The sequence below is a fragment of the Scyliorhinus canicula genome, chromosome 21 (genome assembly GCF_902713615.1).
Source record: "Scyliorhinus canicula chromosome 21, sScyCan1.1, whole genome shotgun sequence".
Taxonomy (NCBI): Eukaryota; Metazoa; Chordata; class Chondrichthyes; order Carcharhiniformes; family Scyliorhinidae; genus Scyliorhinus; species Scyliorhinus canicula.
In genome coordinates, this window is record NC_052166.1 from 34,821,504 (window position 1) to 34,837,982 (window position 16,479).

General features: G+C 44.4%; 1 protein-coding gene across 15 annotated transcripts in view; it reads left to right on the forward strand.

Moving 5' to 3' along the window:
• tnc (tenascin C) overlaps positions 1-16,479 on the forward strand; it is a 350,428-nt gene that overhangs the window by 243,320 nt on the left and 90,629 nt on the right. For all 15 annotated transcript variants that reach the window (XR_005458500.1, XM_038781949.1, XM_038781951.1 and 12 more), the window contains 3 exons: positions 5,226-5,489; positions 8,859-8,974; positions 15,705-15,858. Coding sequence is in view for 14 of the 15 variants with exons in the window: in XM_038781949.1 (XP_038637877.1) it covers positions 5,226-5,489; positions 8,859-8,974; positions 15,705-15,858 (534 nt within the window). In the remaining variant the exon portion in view is untranslated. The remainder of the gene's footprint in view (positions 1-5,225; positions 5,490-8,858; positions 8,975-15,704; positions 15,859-16,479) is intronic.

Here is a 16,479-nt window from a genome sequence, read left to right on the forward strand (position 1 = left end):
TTGTGTAAATAAACATTGACAGCATACATCAGAGGGCCAAAGCTTTCCATCAAGCAATGTTTTCTCTTGGGCTCATGTATTCCAACAAATTAATGGATTTCTGAGTTCTCAGCTCAGCTTCTGCGTGTTCTTGGCTGAGGGCCCAGACATCCATTAAATTACTAAAACACGTGAGCCCCAGAGAACACACCGCTTGATTGACAGCTCTCGCTGGCAATCTGTACTGTCAATTGCTCAATAATTAATTACAAAAGACAAAGAGGGTTCAAGAGCTTACAGTTTCAGCAATTGAAACTTCAATGGTCTGGAAATTTTGGTACTTTGATTCGGCCGGGACTATAGTAATAAGGAGTTTTAAGAACGTGAAAATTTATCAATGAATTACTTTTTCAAAGTTTTTTGATTTTTTACATGTACTATTGTCACTATAGAGTTCATCAGTAATATACATTATATAATGTGTGAATGGCATGGGACACAACAGGGAAGGGGGGCCACACAGGTTTAGGATCGTAACTTGGCATGCAAAACATGAGAGGCCATTGGAGTGGTTTGGAGGAACGTGAATACCTGGGATGGGTTCATGAGGTGTCATAGGAAGGGGCATATCTTGGCCATGGTGGAGTCATCAGGCAGATTTTTTGAATTTACCCAGCGGTCTTGTGGCTTTTTGAAATGCTGGCTCGACTCCATGAAAATTGTGAGGAGGACTAGGTCATATCTCCGCAATGGAGCCTGCAGATGGGAAGTGCAGAGTGTAACCTGGAACCCAAACCAAGCCACAACATGGGGTCCGGAACTCTGGAATAGGGTCCTGGCTGCCAGTGTTAAAGGGCGTCCAGGTTATTCCCCTCTCGGTGACAATCCAGCCCCTAACGTAAACCAAAACGAGGAAATAAACCCCTGGTTTAAGAAAATGATGTAAGAAAATGGTCGACTTTTGGAATGATTTTGTGAATCCCAGATAAGCCTTTTTCGAATTGAGGAAACCATATAAAGATGAGATTTATATCCCTGGAATGTAAGCGATCAATTTTGAAATATTACTCTCAGAATACATGGAATTAAAACTTGGAATTGGACCACTAAACCCACAGACCAGATGCAATCGACTGTATCACCCCTTCACCCCTTCAAGCAAATTAAACACTCCCCAAACTCAAAGTGTTTCAGCAAAATTCAAGAATATGCTCCCCATCCTCTTATTTCAATTTCTGATTTTAATCAACTGATTTCCAAAGCATGACAGCCAGGTAATCTGTGATCATCAGAGACTTCACTGCTACAGCTCTCAATCCTTGCCTTAACCAGATTTCTACTGGGTTATTTCTTTAGAAGGAATTTATTAACTTAGATTTTGCCTGGAATCATTTCTGCATTTCCACCACGGTGGGAAAATTGATTTCCTTGTCAGTCACCATGCTATTTTTGCATCTTTGCAACCACCCCTCACCTCCCCCACGACCAGCTCTCCCCATCCCTTACCAGTTCTACACTCACACAATGCTAAAACAATGATTTACTGAAATATATATGGGCACCTTTCCAGCTGATGACCCCGGCTTCTCCAGGCTTGTACATTCTCGCCTTCTGAGGCCTGGGAGTGGGGGAGGGGGGGGGGGGGGGGGCTGCGGGAGGGGAGGTGTCTCTTCATAATCAGTGGCATCAAATGTGGAATCACCTTTATCATTCTTCTTTGAGCCTCTGTTGGATGTCGGAATCAAAACTACATGGGACCGGTTGCTATGATCTGGCAGGCACTGCCTGAAAGGATGGTGGAAGAAGGTTTAATTACGGCATTAAAAATAGAATTGAAAAAATGTGCAGAGCCATGGGAAAAGGAGCACAGATGTGAGACTAATTGAATAGCACTGTCAAAGATCCTCTGCAGCTAAGATGCTGTGATTCTATAATTTTACAACAATGCTGTTCGCCAGGGTCCCAGGTTCGAATCACAGCTTGGGTCACTGACTGCGGAGTCTGCAGGTTCTCCCCGTGTCTGTGTGGGTTTCCTCATCCTATTTCCAGTTCTCTCTAGCTTTGGCAAAGAGTCATGCCTCAAAACATTAGCTCCCTTCTCTCTCCACAGATGCTGTCAGACTTGCTGAGATTTTCCAGCATTGTCTGTTTTCGTTTACCACAGACTCACCCATTAATCCTTGAGTGGCCATGCTTCTCATGATTAGAATTTATAGTGCAGAAGGAGGCCATTCGGCCCATCGTGTCTGCACCGGCTCTTGGATAGAACACCCTATTTGAGCCCACGCCTCCACCCTTTCCCCATAACCCAGTAACCCCACTTAACCTTTTTTTGGAGACGAAGGAGCAATTTATCATGGCCAATCCACCTAACCTGCACACCTTTGGACTGGAAGAAGAAACCGGAGAACATGGAGGAAACCCACGCAGACATGGGGAGAAAGTGCAAACTCTACACAGCCAGTCACCCTGGAGCTGTGAGGCAGCAGTGCTAGCCACTGTTCCACTGTGTCACTCGAAATGATTTTGCCTGGAATGACACTGCACACTGGAATTAACAAAGGATTCCCACTACATCTTGGGCGTGATTACATTTCAAAAAGTACTTAGTTGGCAGAAAAACACTTTGGTTGTGAAAGGTGGAAGATAAATGCAAGTCTGCCATTCTTTCTTGTTAATCTGGAATGTGGATAATATTATATGCTGGACTTAACTGTACCAACACCCTCCTTGCCAGTTTCCTATATTTTACCCTCTGTAAACCTGACATCATCCAAATCTCAGCTTCCCTTCCCAGTTAAGCAATTCTAAAACCCTTATCCTTATTGTCAAATTCATGCCTTTTGTATTCTCCTCCAATCCCATAACTCTTGAATATATCTGTGCTTCCTGAATCCTGGCCACTTGCACAAACACTAATGCTTTCAGCTGTTTGGGTTCTGAGCTCTAGAGATCATTCCTAAACTTCTCTGCCTCAACCTCGCTTCCTTCCTTTGAGTTGCTCCTCTTTGTACAAGCCTTTGGTCATAGGATCTAATATTTCCTTATGTAACTTCATACCATATTTTGTTCTATAATGCCTCTGTGCCTTCAGATCTTTTGTCCGAAGTTCGATATAAATACAAGTTGTTGTTATTTTCAGACAAAGAATCAAATTTATTTAAAATTCAGCATACCTACTAAAACAAACATATAGCAAGATACAATAAAGCACAATCGGCCCATTACCATACATTGTGGAATTTGGGCTGAATGTCCGTTTCAGAGGCTAAGTGCTGGCTGAAACCAAGAATTTGCGGCTGTTTTATGGAGCCAAAATCGGCACCTAACCCTCACCAATTCCTGGACCGGTGAGGAGCTAGTAGCAGCGCCGGGTTAAACTCCTGGCCCCCACGCCGAAAACAGCCGGAGAATGGTTAGGTCCCTGGCCTCACATGCGCACAGCGACGACCTGCAGAGGTCGCGCTGACCAACATGGCACCGGCCTTGTGTGGACCCGACCCACCATCCGCGACACCACAGGGTACCCACCAGCCCTTGCGGAAGCCCCCCCCCCCGGCCAGCGGCACAGATCCCGGCCAAGTGTGGGACCCTGGATACAGTCCACAGCCGCCACGTTGGGATCCCGACCGCTCAGACCACACGTCAACCCTGCAGTCGGAAATTCGTCCCATTGGGAGTGGAGCATCACGGGATGGCCTGCTGATGACGCGCTAATGCCATTGCAATGGCATGCGGCGCTCAAAGTGATGATGCCATTTTGGAGGGGGCGGAGGACGCCCCGATTTACACGTCGGAATCGATTAATCCCCCGCTTGCCGATTATGATATCGGCGTCAGGCAACGGAGAATCCTGCCAGTTGGTTTTTACAAATAATTTCAAATTATTGTTTGGTTCTTTATTTTACTCCTCCTCTCCCTTATTTTAAAGCGCATAAGATTGTGGGTAGTGTCCTGAGATCTATAGACAGCTGGTTAGCAGACAGGAAACAAAATGTTGGAATAAATGGGGTTTTTTTCTGATTGGCAGGCAGTGACTTGTGAGACACCACAGAGATCTGTGTTAAGACCCCAACTGTTCACATTATATATTAACAATTTGGACGAGGGAACTAAATGTTTCTCCAAATTTGCAGATGATACAAAGTTGGGTGGGAGGGTAAGCTGTGAGGAGGATGCAGAGATGCTTCAAGGTGATTTGGACAGGCTGAGTGAGTGGGCACATGCATAGCAGATGCAGTTTAATGTGGATAAATGAGAGGTTATCCGCTTCGGTAGCAAAAATAGGAAAACCAATTATTATTTAAATAGGTGTAAATTGAGAGAGGTGGATACTCAATGAGACCTTGGTGTACTCATGCTACAGTCCCTGAAAGTAAGCACACAGGCGATAAAAAAGGCAAATGGTATGTTGGCCTTCACAGAGAGAGGATTTGAGTACAGGAATAGAGATGTTTTACTGCAATTGTACAGGGCATTGGTGAGACAGCACTTGGACTATTGTGTACAGTGTTGGTGTCGTTATCTGAGAAAGGATGTTCTTGCTATGGAGGGTGTGCAGCGAAGGTTTACCAGGCTGATTCCTGGGATGGCGGGACTGTCATATGAGGAGAGACTAAATTGGTTAGGATTATATTCATTGGCGTTTTGAAGAGTGAGAGGATCTCCTAAAAAGTTACAAAATTCCAACAAGATTAGACAGGGTAGATTCAGAAAGAATGTTCCCGATGGTGGGGGCATCCAGAACTAGGGGGTCATAGTTTGAGGATAAGGGGAAAACCTTTTAGGACTGAGGTGAGGAGAAATTTATTCACCCAGAGAGTGGTGAGTATGTGGAATTTGGTACCAGCGAAAGTAGTTGAGGCCAAAACGTGAAATTTCAAGAAGGAATTAGATATAGCTCTTCGGGCTAAAGGGATCAAGGGATATGAGGGGAATGTGGGATCAGGGTATTGAACTTGATGATCAGCCATGATCATAATGAATGGTGGAGCAGGATTGAAGGTCCAAATTGCCTCCTCCTGCTTCTATTTTCTATATATCTATGTTTCAATGTACGCTTGCACTGCCAAATTTTCGCTCTTTTGAACAATGGCACTGCATTCCATTATGGGCACTAGACCTTTGCGAAATTTCTCAGTTTTTAAATTTTGCTTGGAGACAGAATTGTAAGCAGTGTTATGCTTTATTTATTTCAGCTTATTTTGTGTTCAAAACTTTACCATATAGTTTGTTTCTCCCTGTAGTTTCACCCCCTAAGAACCTAAAGGTGACTGAAGTGAATCCTAAAACTGTGGACCTCGAGTGGGAAAATGAAGTCCGGGTAAATGAATACCTCATCACCTATTCCCCAACCACTCCTGGTGGTCTACAGTTGGAAATACGTGTACCTGGAGATCGAATGTCATCTACCATCCATGGACTAGAGCCAGGGGTTGAATATTTAATCAACGTTTATGCTATCCTTAACAACCAGAGAAGCGTCCCTGTCAGTGCCAGGGTAGCAACAAGTGAGTACCGTCAGTCCCTGCAAGAATGTTCATTTGCATATTTGAGCCTGTGAACAGCAAACTTGTCCCTCTGTGAATTGTAATAATGTTAGTGCAAAAGGCACTTTAATAAGCTTCTATTAACATGAGAACAGTGCTAGTTGTTAATTGGGAAAAGCAAATTTAGATCCCCGGGTCAAACGTGGTTAAGAGGAAACAACAGGGACTGAGAAAACTATACATTTGGCAAGTACTATTATTTTCAATTGAAGGGTGGCTTCAGCATTTGAGCTTCAGAGGCTTGATATTGGAAAAGTGCAAATTTAAAATTATGGTATAGTATTTATCTGTTATAAAGAAATACAAATCAATCCACACGTCGTTATCCACCTTTCAAAAATCATACTTTTTGATGCTTTTGTTTGGAGACCTGAAGCAAAATTATAGACAGGTAAAGCATACATGGAAAAATTACCATTGACAATAGCAACAAGAAACCTCGGAAAATCAGCCAGAAACCTATCATTTGGGATAAAGACACGTGTGCTTGGGTCAAACACTTCAATTTAAATTTGGGTTAAGGTGGCTAACACCTCCATTAAAGTGTGGGGAGAAAAGTTTGATGAGAGTCCATTAAGTGGGGTGGTACGGTGGCGCAGTGGCTAGCACTGCTGCCTCATGGTGGCGAGGACCCGGGTTCAATCCCGGCCCCGGGTCACTGCCCGTGTGGAGTTTGTACATTCTCCCCGTGCATGGGTCTCACCACCATAACCCAAAGATGTGCTGGGTAGGTGGATTGGCCACGCTAAATTGCACCTTAATTGGAAAAAAAAAGAGCCCATTAGGTGTTTGCCCATTGCTGACAATTTCTATTCTATAATATCTCCTATTGTGATCAGATTGTTTGACGTAAAGAGTTAACATTTTGATAAATTACCGGATATTAACCTGTTTAACTTGTCAACATATGTTGATGCAACAAAACAATATGCTACAGGTGGAACATCCTGAAACAAATTGACACAAGTCAAATGTCTTATTGATTCTGATTCAATGACAAATCACAGATGTAGGAATTACCTCACAGTCTAGTCACAAAGAACTGATTTGAAATGTTGTCTCAAATGGTACTGTACACTGAAGTATCGAAACTACATAATCTGGATTATATTATATAACTTTTTTAATTGCCACTTCCGAAGAGCTGGTTTAGGTCAGTGGCTAGACAGCTGGTTTGTGATGCAGAACAAGGCCAGTGCGGGTTCAATTCCTGTACCAGCTTACCCGAACAGGCGCCGGGTTGTGGCGACTAGGGTCTTTTCACAATAACTTCATACTTGTGACAATATAAGATTATTATTACTATTATATAGCAGCCAAAACGGTATCAGTAGAAAAGGAGCATCAATAATGCAGCTCCACACACAATAATGCTCAGAATGAAAAATAGTTAAGGATAGTCTTTTTATAGCCAGCTCACTCTCAAAGGATTGGCAAAGTAACCAGTCATTTTTTAAAAAGGCTTTAAGTTTGAGTTGGTAATTAAATAGCAATTCGGAGGTTTTGTTCTTTTTGTTATATAAAGTTACCAGAGACTCACTGAGAGCTCACGTCTTGTAAATGTTCTATGGTGGAGTCAGCAGAACATTTACTTTGACCTTTCCGGTGTGTGGTTTTCATCATGTGTGATTTTAAATGTATTGCCCAATTAGTAGCACTTCATCCTTTGTGTGTGAATGAGCCTGACCTGAAATTCCAATTAGAGAGGTAATAGCCTCAAAGAAAGCTGACGAAGGTGATTAAAGTGTCTTCTTTGAACCACAGGTCAATCAACCTTTTCTTTCCCAACAACATGAACAGCATTGCAGGAACCACACAGGTTGCATATTCCTCAATTAGTTATGTTTCATTATGACCCAGAATTCATGAGCAGGTAGTTGTAGAATCCAACGAAGTGATGCACACAGGAAGGATGTAAAATGAACACAGGTTTCTTTGGTACACACAACTGACTCCCCTCTCCCCAAAGGGTCGCCTTCCTCGCCCTGCACCCAGGTCAAGATTTCTATCCAATGAGTGTCCTCATTAGAATCATAGAATTTACAGTGCAGAAGGAAACCATTCAGCCCATTGAGTCCGCAATGGCCTTTGGGAAGAGCATCCTACTTAATCCCAGGCTTGCACCCTATTCCTGTAATCCAGTAACCCGGCCTAACGTTTTGGACACTAAGTTGCAATTCAGCGTGGCCAATCCACCCAACCTGCATGTCTTTGGACTGCGGGAGGAAACCGGAGCACCTGGAGGAAACCCACGCAGACACGGGGAGAAAGTGCTGGAATTGAACCCTGGGACCTTGCAGCTGTGAGGCAGCAGTGCTAAGCATTGTGCCGCCATGCCACCCACTGTTAAGGGGAAGTCCAGCCCCTTTTTTCAGGGGAGTTTACACCCCATGGTGGTCAAGCGGAAACAGATGGTGCATTGTCCGTGACCTCAGAGGGGTCATAACCTCAGTGTTGGCCCTTAATCAGGAACACAGATAGTGAATACTGATGTCAAAAAGCATAGGTTCAAAAGAACAAAATATTTCTCATTTTTAAAGTTATATTAGCTGAAGGATATAAGAGGATCTTATTTGGATGTTTGGTGACTGACTGCACTTAAGGTTGCACAAGTGACCTTGAGAATATGCAAACTTTTCACCAGGCATTCTAAGCTCATTCTGTAACCTTGAGTCTACATTTTATAGTTGCTGCCCCCAGCTGCAAGCTGCATTTGTTCATCGTGGTATTGATCTTTTTGCATTGAATTCTCGTGTTGGATATATCAAAAGTGAATTACTTTTTATGTGATCTCAGCAAGAATAAGTGAATCAAAACTGTAATATAGATACGGCTCACACTGGAATTGGTGATTAGATTGATGTCAAAAGCGATGCAAAGCAATTGCAATCAGCAGCAAATATTTCAAGTGAAGATTGATTTTCAAGTCTGGTTGTTTGAGTAAAGCCACTCTCAGATTAAATATTTACAGGTTACCTTTTAACACGTGCCTTACCTTTCAAACAAATTCCTTACTCACAACTTGTATGTAAGAGAATAAAAATCATGCTCTTTTTCTTAGTCCTTAATTTTAAAATGAATTTATGCAATGCTTCCCAAAAATGTTTATCATTGCTGAATGAATAGCTTATCCGAAATTGGTATCTTATCAATTTTGCCAACCTCAAAGGGGAGGCCATTTTGCAGCCTGTGTGGCTACTTAAACCGCATTGAAGTTAAAGGCAGTCACTGAAAGCTTGTTCTGCTCTCAACCTATAATTGTTCTGATGGAAATTATCTGTTTTCTGTGAAGTTCCAACTTCCTAAAGTTAATTCCTGCCTCCCCTGCAGATCTACCCACACCAGATGGTTTAAGATTCAAGTCTATCCGTGAGACCACTGTTAGTGTGGAGTGGGAACCTTTGGAAATTGTGTTTGACGGCTGGGAGATCATTTTCAAAGCCCCTGTAAGTCAAATGTTACAACTCTATGATCACAAAACGTAAGGGCGGTTGCTAGAACGTTACTGATTTCTGAGAACGTGGGCCAAATTGACCAATTTTGGTGCCAATATTCTCAATTGATAATTGTATACTTTCATTGTCCAATATTGTGTTCTTTTTAAACTCCACACAAAATAAGATCCTGGATCATTTGTTGTGATCTGCAGTATTTACTAATCATATGTTTCTTCCTTGGTATTGAATGAAAATCAGGAAAGTGTCCACCTTTGTTATATTGACTTCAGAAGCAAGTCATATTATGTGGCATCATCTATTGCTATGTATTATTTCCATGTAATGTTATCTTTGTTGCTGTTCCCCCCTAAAGGTCCTTCAAGGTTACCTTCATCTCAATTAAGTCAGAGGGCTGGATTTTCAACCCTCACCGGGGGCAGGGGGCTACCCAGCTTGGAAAGAGCACCCTACTTTTTTGGACACTAAGGGCAATTTATCATGGCCAATCCACCTAACCTGCACGACGTTGGACTGTGGGAGGAAATCGAAGCACTCGGAGGAAACCCTCGCAGACACGGGGAGAACGTGCAGACTCCGCACAGACACTACCCCAAGCCAGGAATCGAACCTGGAACCCTGGACCTGTGAAGCAACTGTGCTAACCACTGTGCTACGTGCTGCCCACAATCAAGGGAATGGAATTTTCCAATCAACCTCCATGTTCTGGCATGCAGCAGGGCTGTTCTCCTGGGGGCGGGGGCCAGCATTCCAGGCAGACCTTGAGGTTCTGTCGCTTGACGTTTTCAAGACCCATCTTTAGATTATTTCCATTTATAGGTTTTCAGTTTCAGGACCACTATTTCAGCAGTTCGTTCCTGGTTCAACTAGCGCTACCTGTAGCAACATTGGCAGGATATGGATATTAGTTTGTGAAGTTGTTGGTGAGCTGCCTTCATAAACTGCTGCAGTCCATGTGGTGTAGGCACACCCACATTGCTGTTGGGAAGGGAGTTCCAGCTTTTTGATCCTATGACAGCAAAGAATAGCAAACAAGTTCCAAGTCAAGATGGTGTGTGACTTGGAGGGGAACTTGCTGGTGCTGGTGTTCTCATGCATCTGCTGCCCTTGTCCTTCTAAGTGGTAGAGTTTGCAGGTTTAGAAGATCCTGTCAAAAAAAGCCTTGGGGAGTTGCTGCTGTAAATCACACTGTTACCACTGAGGGTGGGTGGTGGACAGAGTGAATGTATAGGTTGGTCATTGGGGTGCCAATCGAGCAGCCTGCTTTGTTCTTGGTAGTGTCAAGCTTCCTGAGTGTTGTTAGCGGTGCACTTATGCAGGTAAGTGGAGAGTCTTCCGTCAATCCCCTGACATTTGCCTTGTCGGTGGTGAAGATGTTTTGGGGAGTCCGGAATTGAGTAACTCCCAACCTCTAACTTGCATTGGTAGCTACATTTTCATAAGACCATCAGAAATGCGAGTAGGAGTACTTCAGTTAAGTCTGCTCTGATTCCAGCCTTAACTCCACCTTCCTGCCTGCCTCCAATAACCTTTGCGCCGCTGTAGGTCACTAATCTGTCTCACTCAGCCTTGAAGAGATTCAATGACTCAGCCTCCACTGCTCTCTGGGGTAGGAAATTCTAGAGATCAATAATCCGCTGAGAGAAGAAATTCCTCACCTATATATAAAATGAGAGGCCCTTATTTTTAAATTCTGCCTATATTCCTCCATAAGGGGAAACATCCTGTCAGCTTCTACCCTGCCAAACCCCCTCAGAATCTTCCTTGATTCAAGACAGTCATTTCTCATTCTTCTGAACTCCAGTGAGTATAGGCTTAACCTTTTCTCATAAGACAACTACCTCATTCCAGGAATCAACCTCAGAACGTTCTCCAAATACAAGTTTATCCCTTTTTAAGGAAGGATATTACAATACTCTGGTGCGGTCTCACCTATCTCCTGCACAGTGGTAGCAATAATTCTCTACCTTTATACTCTATGCTCCTTGCAATAAAGGCAAACATTCCATTTGCCTTCCTCATTACTTGCTGTACCTTCATGGTGACCTTTTGTGATTCATCTATTAGTACACCCATAACACCCTATACTGCAAAATTCTTTCCTATACTCCCTGCCAAAGTGGACAACCTCTAATTTTCCCACATTATACTCCATCTGCCACGTTGTATGTGTCTAGTTCAGTTTCTGGTCAATGGTAACCACCAGAAATTCAATGATGGTAATATAATTTAACATCATGAGGAGATAGTCAGATATGCTCTTCTTGGAGATGATTCTTGTGTGGCATGAAAATTACTTGCCACTTATCAGCCCAAGCCTGAATGTTATTCAGGTCTTGCTGTATATGAGCGTAGACTACTTCAATGTCTGAGGAGTTGAAAATGGGACATTGTGTGATAATTAGCGAGCATCCCCACTTCTGACCTTAAAATGGAGGGTGTATCATTGATAACGTCGGTTCAGCCCACAGCAGTCTCCTGGGGAACTCCTGCAGTGATGTTCTGGGACCTGTCTAAGTGCAGGAGCATCCACAGTCTTCCCTATTGAGGGCTTCCCCCATGCACCCACTCCACCTCCCCAATAATAGTGGCCTGGCCCCAAAAGCCATTTGCAACATTGATGTCAACATGTTTTTTAAAAAATCTGTTTGCCTTCCATTTCAGCTGTTGCTCAGGTAGTAGAGCTCTTACCTCCGAGTCACAGGTTCGGGGCTCAAGTTCCCCTCCAGGGTTTGAAAACAGAAATCGAGGCTGACGCTCCAGTGCAGTACTGAGGAAGTGCTGCACGGTCAGAGATGCCACCTATTAGACAAAATATTATACCGAGGCCCTACATGTTTGGGTGGATGTGAAAGTCCCACTGGACTGATTCAAAGCGCAGGGGAGTTATTCCAAATATCCTGACCAATATTTATTCCTCAAATCAACATCTCAAAAACTGATAACTTGTTATTCTCACATTGCTGTTCTGGAGAATTTGATGTTTGCATGTCAGTTGCTATATTTTCTAGATTACAGCAATGATTTCCCTTCAAAATATAATTCACTGGCTGGAAAGATCTTTGAGATGTCCAGTAGTTGTGAAAAATGACATAGTCTTTTTTTCCATCACACCCTGCTACTCTTTTCAATTTGGAGGGCTCCTGATAGAGCCTGTAGTTTTGAAAGCCATCATTTCTTAGACAGAGAACCGGGCTCCAGCCAAATTACGGGAGCACCCACTTTAAAATCACAACAGGTGGCAGAGTGGTTAGCACTGCTGCCTCTCAGTGGCAGTGACCCGAGTTCAATTCCAGCCTTGGGTGACTGTCTATGTGGAGTTTGCACTTTCTCCCCGTGTCTGTGTGGGTTTCCTCCGGGTGCTCCAGTTTCCTCCCTCAGTCCAAAGAAGTGCAGGTTAGGTGGATTGGCCATGATAAATTGCCCTCAGTGTCCAGAAGGGTTAGGTGGGGTTACTGGGTTAGGATGGAGGTGTGGGGCTTAATCAGGGTACTCTTTCGAAGGGCCAGTGCAGACTCAATGGGCCAAATGGCCTCCTTTGGCACTGTAAATTCTATGGTGACATTTTCCCCCAGGAGTCAATTCCGGAAACCGTCCTGTTTTCCACCCAGGAGAGAGAATCCCGTCAAATGACACCAGCCAGGCCATTTTGTTTCCACTGACCTTGATATTATTAATTGGATATTTCTTTTTGAACTACCAGCAGGTATGCCTGAAGAATGTGTAAGTGCACACAACCCCTGCCCAAATCCCTCAACTCTTTTCCTCCCTCGTTCAAAATTTTATTCAGGTGCTAAATTGTCTTTTAAATCAATCATCTCATATCAGGTTTATTCACTTGTAGTCCTTGTAGCTGTAAAGATTTTGTACACCTGTTCCTGAAAAATGCATGACTAACACTTACATTTTCGGCTGTTACATGTTGTAACAGATGATTGTTACAAGAGATTTTCTTTCATCAAATCCCATAAGTCATCGCTAACATGATGATGCAACAGAAAATGGTGTCAGATATTTGGATTGAGTAAATAGTGAGAAATTGTTTCCAATAGTTTTAAAGCGGAGGGTGGGGGGGGGGGGGGGGGGGGAGGGCGCGGTTGATAACCAGAGGGTATAGGTTTAAGGTGACTGGCAAACATGAATCAGAACTGAGGCATATAAGATCCTGCGGGGACTTGACCGAGTGGATGCTAAAAGGATGTTTCCCCTTGTGGGAGAGACTCGAGCTAGGGGGACACAGCTTAAAAAAGGGATTTCCCATTTAAGACAGAGATGGGGAGAATCTTTCTCTCGAAGAGTCCTGAATTTGTGGAACTCACTTCCCCAGAGAACGGTGGAGACAGGGGGCGGGATTCTCCCCTACACGGCGGGGCGGGGGGGTCCCGGCGTAGCGGAGTGGCGCCAACCACTCCGGCGTCGGGCATCCCCAAAGGTGCGGAGAATGGGGCCAAGCCCTCACATTGAGGGGCTAGGCCCGCGCCGGAGCGGTTGGCACCACGCTGACTGGCGCCCAAATCGGCTCCAGCGGCCTTTGCCGCCCGCTGCCCGGCGCTGGGGCTGGCCGATAGGCCTTCACCAGTTCGCGCATGCGCCGGTGCGTCAGCTGCCACTGACGTCACCAACAGCGCATGCGCGCTGGGGGATTCTCTTCTGCCTCCACCATGGTGGAGGCCGTTGCGGCGGCGGAAGAAAAAGAGTGCACCCACAGCACTGGCCCGCCCGCCGATCGGTGGGCCCCGATCGCGGACCTGGCCACTGTGGGGGCACCCCCCCCGGGGCGGGAGAGGCCTCCCAGCGGCGGGACTTCGGCACATCGCGGGCTGGAGAATCGCCGCAGGGGGCTCGCCGATCGGTGGGGCGTGATTCCCGCCCCCGCCAATTCCCGGGTGGCGGAGAATTTCTGCCACGGTGGGGGCGGGATTTTCTGCGGCCCCGGGCGATTCTCCGACCCTGCGGGGGTCGGAGAATTTTGCCCCTGGTCTTTGAATATGTTTAAGGCTGAATGTCATACATTTTTGATTGACAAGGGAGTCAAAGGGTATGGAGCAAGGCAGGAAAGGGGATAGGAAGGAAAGAGGAATTGAGGCCACAATCTGATCAACCACGGTATTAGTGAATGGCGGAGCATGCTCTTAGGGCTGAATGGCTTTCTCCAGCTCCTAATTCGCAGGTATATTTCTTCCTATCAAGGAAAAGCTTCATTAAGCATCAGTTGGTTGATGTTTGGAATTCACTGCCGAATAGGATAGTAAAAATATTCAATCATAGTCTTCAAAAAGGAGGTGGATAAATACTTGAAGGAGAAAAGATTGAAGGATTATCGGGATCAGTGGTGGGGGCGTGCGGGGGGAGGTGGAGGTGCGTTGAATATACTAAACGGTACTGGTCTTTGTAAAAGCCAGTGTGGATACGTTAAAGGGCCTCCTTTTCTGCATTGCTCTGCTCTACGATTGGAATTTGGAAAGATAAAAATCAAAAACCGTGCAAATGTCTGCGACCTAGAAACAAAAATAAAGATGCTGTGAATGCAGAAGTAGCTCCAATAGTGTCTGAAGTGCAAAAAGACAGTTTGGGGATAAAGGCCTTCCACCAGGCTTGGGGTAAATTTGACACATTTATATAATTTTGTTCAGTTATAAAATATGTATTTAACAGTTTCCTTAAACTGAAAATGGTATGCACAAAGAAATAAAGTTTAATTCAAAATGCATGTTCGCTGGTCTGCTTATTTTAAGACCATGTTTTACTTTGACCTTTGGATTTCATTAAGATTAAAGTAATGGGGCAGAGAAAACTGAAGAATTAATGGGCTGAATCAAGCCAAGAGTCCTGAGTCTGAGACCTCCAACTGTTCCATGTAGCAACAATGTTGTACTGATATCCATAACCAAGCTCCATAAAATAATGTAATGTAATGCTCAGTCCAACCATGGAATAAGATTTAGAGATTGGCAACTCGCTTCATGTCAAACAGTGGTTAAGTGCTGCCTAAATTTTAATCTGCACTCAATGACCAATCTCTTTCTTTACCAATGACATGTGTCTGTCACTGGATAAGTAAACTAGAGACCCAAAGTAATGCTCTGAGGACCCAGGTTCAAAACCCGCCACTGCAGATGGTGAAATTTGAATTTAATAAAAATCTGGACCACAAAATCATTGTTGATTGTTGTAAAAACCCATCGGGTTCACCAATGTCGTTTAGGGTAGGAAATCTGTTGTCCTTATTGGTCTGACCTACATGTGACTCCAAATCCACAGCAGCATAACTGCCCATTCAAGGGGCAGTTACGGATGAGCATTAAATGCTGGTCCTGCATAATGAAGGAGCTAAGCTCCGAAAGCTAGTGATTCCAAACAAACCTGCTGTACTTCAACCTGTGTTGTAAGACTTCTTACTAAAAAATGCAAGGCATTAAAGCAGGGTCTTATGGACTTGAAATGTTAACTCTGCTTCTCTCCCCACAGATGCTGTCAGACCTGCTGAGTTTATCCAGCATGTACAACCATCATTTTTTTATTTCATCCATAAACAAGGCAGCCTTAACAAACACATTTGGTTCATATCATTGCACTAGATAGCGTCATGAAATGTCATTAAACCCACCCACATGTCTGGGGCAATAGCTGAATCAATGAACCAAAACAATGTGCCTCCCGCAAACCCCTTTTATGCTGCTTTGCCCTTCTAACCAAGGCCAAAACATTCTTTTGGTTGCAGAAAGAGGAAAACGGGGAGATTTCCAACAGCTTGAAGCAGCCACAAGTCTCATTTGTACAGACTGGACTGGCTCCGGGAGAGGAGTATGAAGTCAGCCTTCACATTTTGAAAAATAATACTCGTGGCCCACCAACTAAACAAAGACTGACAACAAGTAAGTAAATCAAAACCCGTTACTTTTCCCCTCTGCTTTGATTGTATTCCAGCTTGTACAACCATCAATTTGAGTCAGTGCAACAATCAAGTTTGTGTCGAGTACTGAGTTGATTAAAGTAGACTTTAAATGTATTCTTCCCAAAAGGCCCCCTTCCTTGACTAATGATGTCGCAAAAGAAATAGGAACAGGTGTATATTATAAAGCCCATCAATCCCGTTCTGTCACCCCGGAGGATCATTGATAATCTGCAACCACAACTCCACTTTCACACCTTATTGTCATCCCCCTTGATCCCCTTAGTGTCTACAAAACTATTAATCCCAGGCATAGTTATACTAAGGGGGAGATGGTGGCCTAGTAGCAACGTCACTGGACTAGTAATCCAGAGGTCCAGGCTAATACCCAGGGGAATCGGGACGGGACATGGCCAGTAGATCCCGCGAGAAGTCTCTTCCGGGTTTCCCGACGGTCGTTACGCCTCATGAGGACATTGTGATCTCTGGGCGGGGTCCATATTTGCAACCCGTATGCCACATCTTACCGGCTCCCAGGATCTACTGTCCTAAAAACCCATCTAGTTCGGGAAGGAAATCTGTCGTTCTTACCTGGTCTGGCCTA